The sequence below is a fragment of the Acyrthosiphon pisum genome, chromosome A2, assembly GCF_005508785.2.
Source record: "Acyrthosiphon pisum isolate AL4f chromosome A2, pea_aphid_22Mar2018_4r6ur, whole genome shotgun sequence".
Taxonomy (NCBI): domain Eukaryota; kingdom Metazoa; phylum Arthropoda; class Insecta; order Hemiptera; family Aphididae; genus Acyrthosiphon; species Acyrthosiphon pisum.
Genome location: NC_042495.1, coordinates 14,932,399 through 14,940,843, shown reverse-complemented (window position 1 = coordinate 14,940,843; position 8,445 = coordinate 14,932,399). Strand labels below are relative to the sequence as shown.

General features: G+C 28.5%; 1 protein-coding gene across 2 annotated transcripts; it reads right to left on the bottom strand.

Moving 5' to 3' along the window:
* Positions 1-5,577: 5,577 nt before the first annotated feature.
* LOC100158746 lies at positions 5,578-7,502 on the bottom strand. Of its 2 annotated transcripts, none has more exons than XM_029490105.1 (2): positions 7,077-7,502; positions 5,578-6,532 (listed from the first exon to the last, which is right to left on the bottom strand). In XM_029490105.1, exons 1-2 carry the CDS (start codon positions 7,108-7,110, stop codon positions 5,652-5,654), a joined length of 915 nt encoding a protein of 304 aa, XP_029345965.1. In that variant the 5' UTR covers positions 7,111-7,502; the 3' UTR covers positions 5,578-5,651. The 2 variants fall into 2 exon arrangements, with proteins under 2 accessions (XP_029345965.1, XP_001942840.1); XM_001942805.5 differs by having other exon boundaries at positions 7,230-7,501.
* Positions 7,503-8,445: the final 943 nt, after the last annotated feature.

The following is an 8,445-nucleotide window of genomic DNA, read 5'->3' as shown; positions in this document are numbered from 1 at the left end:
GTTGTCACGATACTCGTTTGTAAGCGTTTAAGGTTAAAGTGTGGGACAAAATACATTCAATCCCCGAACATTTCAGATTATGTTGTTTAATTTAGTTTAATTCAAGAAGCCATGCCAACTGCAATCGAGTGCGCCCTATAGGGGAGTGATACGTCCAGCTATAAGATATGTCCGGTGTACAAACTATATAAATCCCATCTCAAGTAGTACTTCATTCAGCCAATACATCACATTCCGAGTATAAACCACTGCACGTCATATTTTCTTAACTTTCCACTTCTTCAAACTAAACTTTCTTATGCGACTGTCGATGAGTAATATAGTATTCCATATTATATCATCAATATATTTAGCATTTATTCATGATAATATCACATACAGTATTTACAGTGCTTAAAGATCTTATATTTTTTTTACTTAGCCATTTTTACACATAGTTTACGAAGGGTTTTTGTTGTGAATTGTGATATATTATCTATTCATTATTTTTATTAATGTATAATTTATGTACTTGCAGGGTACACACATTTTTGTAAATTAATGTAATGAATGAAAAAAATATCTAAACGGGTATGTAGCACTGGATAATTACTTATAATTTATAAATTAAGTACAAAATTACCATGAATATCACGTGAACTAACCACCCAAAGTGTCAATTAACAGTTGGCGTATTATGTGATCTGAAATAAGGAATTTAATTAATAGATACTCTGTTGTAAATTTGTAATTAAAAAAAGTAAAACAAAATTTAAAAAGAATAATGATAAAAATAGAAATAATTTTGTTTTTTACCTACTTAAACTTACTTATGTAAAAAAAATATTTTCAAAAATGTAAACTTTCACTAAATGGATCTCCGGGTATTACCAAGATTTAAGATATACCATTTACATATAATATAAATTATCAATGTATATAATATATATCTTAAATCGTGGGTACTACACTACAAACATTTTAGTTTTTATCTGTCGATGTTATCATACATAAGAATAACTTGGTTCTAACTTGTAAGCCATGGAACTGACCTAGGGACCTCCTTAAAATAAAAAAAAGATAAATAAAAAATTTAAAAAAACTGATTAGAATAATTCTAATGATTTCATAATTATTATGAAGTATAGGGTCATTGGACCCCCTTCTATCACGCTGTCCAGTCTTGTATACTTGTACCCCCCTCCATATCACCTAGCTATTGTATACATTTATTACAGATTATAAATATTCTTGTTTTCTAATAAAAATAAAAGATAATTAAAAAAGTTGTAAGCTTCATCCCTGCTTTCTGTTCTCGTAGTAAATTATTCGTTAATCGTTATATTATGTACATATTAATATATTTTACAATCGTAAACGATATTATAATAGGTATGCATTAAAAATAAATACAAACAAATATACTTTCAGTACGCGGGTACCCGTTATAAAGATGTCATTACCACAATCCATATGCACACTGAACATATTATTGTGACACACATCATTCTTGGAATTTTTAAATCCAATACATTTTTTATTGAAGCCTGAAGGGCAAGAGTCCAGCTCGTCGCAACGATCAATGTGCATATTTGCTATTTAGATTTAAGCACGATTAACACTTATCCTTAAATCCTGATCACTGTAACCACGAGTAAAGCATATATTTAGGTGTCTTGGTGAAATTGATCGTTAGTATTTTACTCCGTTAAAATGTTAAGTTCGGCACTGCGGCCGTCATCTCGTAATTTATTATTCTACACACGCGGCGATATTCAACGAGCGGATTTCGCGGCAATTATCGATCGGTCTGGCTGTATTATTGTATATTATTGTATTATTGATACAAAATCGGACCAACGAGTTGTAAGAGTTATTTAGACTGCTAAGATAATACAGGCACACGTGCATAATTTTATTGTAGGTATCACTTAGTGGCTAATTATTATAAATATTATTTAGATGTTACACAGTGTACTATAACGAATTGGAAATCGAACTGATATCACTGAATTCAGAATTGTCGTGTTTAAATGTGTTTTTCAAGTTTTCAAGTTTTTCTTTTGTTTAATTATAGAAATAATTACGTCAAATAAAGGTAATGACAAAATAACGTTCAAAAGCCATACGTCGTTATCAAACACAAAGAAAAAAAATATTATACATGGAGAATGGAGATGTAGTAAAAAAAGTTCTCTAACCTGTCCAGCTATTCTCCACACCTCTGTACATAAAACACACCCAATACTGAAAGTTACGCATGAGCACCCTTCTGAGCCAGCAAAAATTGAGGTTGCAAAAGCCATTATTAAAATTAAAGAGACTGCGAAGTGTTCTGGAGCTAATCCGTCACAGACCTGAAGCAGTGTCACAATATTAGACGCTACACCAGAGCAAGGATGCCTGTCGAAGAAACATTGAAACGCACAATTATAAACTACAGAGAAAAGAAAAATCCAATCGATCTAGCTATACTAGACAAACTTGAGATTTTGGTAAGTCATCAATCCTTTGATACATATTAACGAAATTGAAGTAGCCGGTTAAGTTGAATAATTATCAATTCATATTTGTATATAATAATATAATTTAGAAGTTTCAAGTACCCACAAATAACTTTAACATTAACATTTTCAGTTTCAAATTGTTTTGGTATACGCGATATTGAAAAATTTTTAACTGCCATCTCTTATACAATAAGATATCGATAACTTACGATTTTTTTTATTATTATTTTTACTTGATTTAACTGAACAAATCATCAATCTTTATTATTTTTTATTGTTTATTATTATTATAACTGTAGACTGTAGTAATTTATGTTTGTATTAAATTAATTATTTAAATTTAAATAAATATTGAAACTTATTTTAAGTTATTATTCTTATTATTGTATTGTGACAAATTTTTATAACGTATTTAAAAATTATAAAATGTTCAATTTTTATAGCTAAGGATTGATAATTTAAAACAACGATTCTCATAAATAGTTCATACTGTAACCAAACAATGTGAGCAATATATAAATACACAGTTATTTTGTACAGACATTTTAAGTTCAAATTTGGAATATTATACTTATTGTAAAACGAATTCATAATATGAATATAAATTATTATTATTGTAGTAATCGTTGTTTGAATTCACGTAATACTTATTGTAAAAATGTAAAAAAAGGTTTAGATTTTTTTTTTTATATATTTTCAAATTTACTTTTATATTGAACATTAATCATTATATAGTAGCTTATAGGTATGTATAATAAAAATTAATATTTAAAATATTTAAAAAACTTGATACAATAATATGTAAATAATATGACATAAATACATAATATTATAGTAAAATACAAAAATTTGGTTTTTATTTTCATGGTTTTTTTTTCCGTCTACTAGAGAATAAGAGATCTAAATAATATACTAACAATTCACCTTTTTTGTTCAGTTCACCTAACCAGAAGATTGGGGTCGTCAATGGTACCACTGTCCGCTAAGTGCAATAGCGTCTTCTGGGAATGGAGAGGATATTTATTCGGTGCAAAAATTCTACTTAAAACTATTTTCCCATTAGACCAATGCTATTTATTATCAACAACTTGGCCAGACTTCAGTCAGTCTCACTGTGCACACTGATCGATTAATGTGATAGCACAACTTACAAGTCTAACAATAAATTATTATTTACCTATAGGTAGTTTATGATGCCCCCCAATACGATACATAATACGTAAACACGTTATTAAGCAATATATAATGGACAGCTCCGGGGTTTTTTTGGGGACGTTTAAATTGTATATTTAAATATAACATGTGGGAGGCTTTACACAATCACCATTGTAGTCATCATTCTAAATATTAATATAATATCAAATATGAAGTAGAACCATAAACAACATATTTTGTAGAAATCTTAATCATATTGGTATACATATTATTATATGCGGCCGATGCCCGATTGGGGGTATTTGAATATCCAAAACACCCCCCGGGATCAGTAGTTTTACTGCTGACCCCCTTCCTTATTGAGCGTATTATTCTTACTTAAAAAAAAAATTATGAAATTTTCTTCCAAAAACCTCCATCGAAGTTGATGAGAAGACTATTTTTTCTACTAGAAAATTTTAAAAGCTTAAGTTGTACAAGCATTTACAAATACCTCACCTAAAAGTCTATAACTACTAGTCTGGACAAAATCAAATTGTAATTAATCATACCATTTTGAAAAAAATCGTCGCCCAGTAGTGGCGGAGTAATCGCATAATATGATTGATTTAAGAGGATGTCAGCGCACTATTTGTTTTCTCTCTCTGGCCCACGCGCAACATGACAAAATGCATTAACGCAGAATCATTTTTCTATGTTTTTAAGTAATGTTAGAGTAAAATCACCCATTATAAAAAATATAGTGAATAATATTTTTGAGGGAATGACATATCGATTTGTCTAAATATTGTCTCATAATTTAAATTTACAATTTTTTTTTGCTTATTTTGAAAGTCAAATGACAATAAAATATAAAATTGATGTTATTCCCTCAAACATATTATTCACTATATTTTTTGTAATTGGTTATTTTACTGTACGATTACTTAAAAACATAGAAAAGTGATTCTGCGTAAATGCGTTTTGTCCATGTTCCGCGTGGGCCAGAGAGAGAAAACAAATAGTGCGCTGACGTCCTCTTAAACCTTTATAGGTTTCAAATAACGGCGGAATTTTCCACGAAATTGGATCAATGAATGTCTCATTGAATATCATCGTGTATAGCTCCAGCCATTTGAACTGAGAAGAACAGGATACTACTTTTTTTGCGTTTTTTGTATATTTATGCATTTTTGGTACATTTTTTAAAATCCCTTCTAAATAAACGTATTTGAAATGTTAATTTTTATTTGAAAATTTGCAAAAAGTTTTAATTGTCCAATGCAACTCCGATGATATAGGTAAAAATGTAAAATGAATCATTTTATGAATTATAACTATTATTTAGGTAATTTATGTTTTATAAATTATCTTAAATAGAATAAATTTAATTTCTAGATTAATAATTGTGGAAGAAGGAAAACTCGAAGAAGCATGCTTATAAATAAATGTATTATACCTTTTTAAAAAAAATAATTTTAATACTTTTTTGTAATAAATATTTTTTAAGACCCATTTTTAATGTTTTTTGGAAGATTTAGACAGCTTAATTGCTTTTTTTTTAGTGCTTTTCATTATTTTGTTATTGCTTTAAAATCCGTACTCTACTAATAAGTAATTCATATCATTTGCCACTTACACTGACAATAAGTAAAAATAGTAATATCTACAAATATGTTTTATAAGACATACAATTAATAATAATTTTGAACAGATAGATTATTTTAAGTCAGATTATATTTTATAATATTGTTAATTAATGTTATTTAATAAATCACAAGAGAACACAACTACTAGCTATTTCTAATACAATATGTCAATACGAAAGTATAATCATCATGTACCAATTAAAATTCAGTTGTTAATGATAATTCAATAATATAATTTTAACACACATACAAATACTCATACAAATTTTAAAATTGTTATTATGTCTATATAGATTCAGCATTTGAAGTATTGTACAATAAAAAAAAAATCATTCGAACAATTAATAAGTAATATTACATAATATCATTCTAATGAAATTGTTTACGACGTAGACGGTGCAATTTTTCTGAACTTATAGCTTTTACTTTCTGGATTAGCCCAACACTCTTTAACATGTTCATTTAAATTTTTAAAAAGTTTGTAACAAAATGAACAATAAGCTTGACAGACGGTTTTGGAAGCAATTTTGGGAGCAATTTTGGGAACTTTAGGTCCTGGAACTTGGGATCGAGTCATTGGATAAGATTGGCTAATCACCACCGGTGAAGTATTGCTAACAGATGTCTGGGATGGTTGTAAAAATACTGGCCGTGGCTGTAACATTGTATATTGAACTGGATTGTTTGAGTTTTTTACATTGTCACCCAGAAAAATTTGATAAGCAATCCCAGGCATTTGTGTTGAAGGCACAATTAACTGGTGTTGAGTTGAGGCCTGTTCCAAGTGTGAAGTACTCGCAGAAGCTATAGGCCGGGTCATGGGCAATATAGGTCTAGGTCTACGACCCATCCGTCCTCTAGGCTTTTTCACTGTTTTTAAATTAACTTTTGATGCAGAAATTTTTTTCACTTGAATGTCAATGGCTGGTGGTGGTGGCGGTGGTGGTGGAAGTGGCTCACATACAATTGTTGGTTGAATTTTAATCTCTTCTTCTTCGACTTCTTCTATTTCTTCTATTTCATCTTTAACATCAACAATGGTTTGGTACTCACATTCCTGTATTTCTTCTTTGATTTGATCTGTAAACAATTCATCAGAAGCTTTTACCCACACTCTTTTATCACTATGAATTTCGATCTCATTTTCTTCATGGCTTTCAAGTGTTATTAATTTTACAGCCTCATTCGCTTCTTCGCAATCTTCAGTTACTTCAGTTTCTTCAATTGACTGGTGGTCCATATCATAGTTAAAATTGTCATCATCTTAATTTAAAAATAATAATTATTAGTTATAACAAAACAATTAATTAAAATCAATATTTAGAAGCATTAATATATTAGCATATAAACATAGCAGCAATATACTAGAGAAAAAAAAATGTGTAAAACAACACTAAAATGAATAAAAATAATATTATTAAAGCAAACTTGAAAATATGAAAAATGTATTAAGTTCACCATATGCAAGGCATAACACACAACTCATACATTTGAGTAAATTTAATACATACCATAACTTTAAATTTGTAGAGTAAACTCTCAATTGATACATTTAAGAACTACAAACTAACTTAATAGAGGTAAAAAATTTAACTATTTTCAGTAAGTACCTATACTTATTTGACATAAATATGTATTAGTATAAATGATCAGGTAATTGCAAGGAAACAATTATCTTCTCAAAAATATTAACACAGAAATATGTACCTAAATATGATTCGAAAGACTGCTGCAAATAATAGAATTTCAACAATCCTAAACTCACGATAAAAATAAAATAAAATGACAGTATACCAATTATACTAGCCTTCAATGATATAGTATAATATTATGTTGTGCATTTACTCAGTACACGTATTGTATAACTTCTTTTCTGAAACATACTCACACTCTACGTTATGGATTTAGTCTTAGTGTACACTGAAATATCATCATGAGAATAATAAAAGTTATACTTTACCGTTTTGATGGCCGCCATAATGTAATATATATTAACAGTATAGCGTTGATTGTTAAAATTTTGTAAAATAAATAAGAACACTCTTAATAAGAAACATAAAACTGTAAGCTTTGACTAAAATTTAACTTTTCTATAACTATTCTGTGGTCAATACTTTAATAGGTCCATTGGCCCAAATCACAAGCAATTAGTAAAATCTAGATTTTAGACTAGAATAGTAGAATAATAATATAATGTAAGTTATAACTAAATCACGTAACTTTACTAAATACAAATCAAACCTTATCACTTATCAACCGAACGTTAGATAGCAAATCATATTGATCAAGGTGGATATATATGTATATATTATCCACCTTGATACTGATAGTAAGGGATGGGATGGGATCATCTTGAATAATAATAATTTTATTGTACTCGAGAAACACTGTAGACTAAAATTTTGCAATTTTCAAATTTCAATGATTACATGATTAGAATATGATTCACTTTACACTATTACATTAATTACTATTAAATAATAAATAATAAGACATATTCTGTCATTAACCATTTACATCATATTATATTCACGCCGAACTTGAGTTTTGAGTGATGACTAATGACCAATGAGTAGGTATCGAAGTATTGAGTTTAATAATTCCATTTGAATATATTTATTCTTTGCCATTACTCATCAGATAGGTATAAGTGGTATGAGTGGTATGAGTAAAATATAATTTTAAACAATATTATCATATGTGTCATTGTGTCGACTATTCAGTCCACAGTTTAAGAAAAACGCGAAATTTTTTTTTATTTTATGTTTTGGGATACAAAACATGTTTAAGCACCTTAAAACAAATAACAATACTAATTACTGAATAAGTAATTACTGATTTACTGATACGTCGGTTTCCTTAACAAAATTTTTAAATCATTACGGCTGTAAATAGTAACATCTTCATTCTGTAATGTACTCTACAGCCACTATAGAGGGTTCGAACCAACCACCTTCTTATAAGTATGGGACATATTTAAGTCTCTCAATAAATGTATTGTTTCCTAGCACCTTTATGGAAAACTTGTAATCAAATTAATTGACACAACTAAAATATGTACCTTCTTATTATTATTGATACGCTATGATCTAACTATAACATTTCAAAAACACGTAAACATAATGTTCTGCAGGCATGCAGATCTCAAATCAGTTAATTTTCATGAAGTTAGATTG

Excerpts from the sequence above, each read along its gene's own strand:
- LOC100158746 (XM_029490105.1), bottom strand. The coding sequence starts at position 7,110 with ATGCACAACATAATATTATACTATATCATTGAAG. Across the intron at positions 6,533-7,076 it reads ATTATACTATATCATTGAAG|ATGATGACAATTTTAACTAT; the intron begins GCTAGTATAATT and ends TTTTAAATTAAG.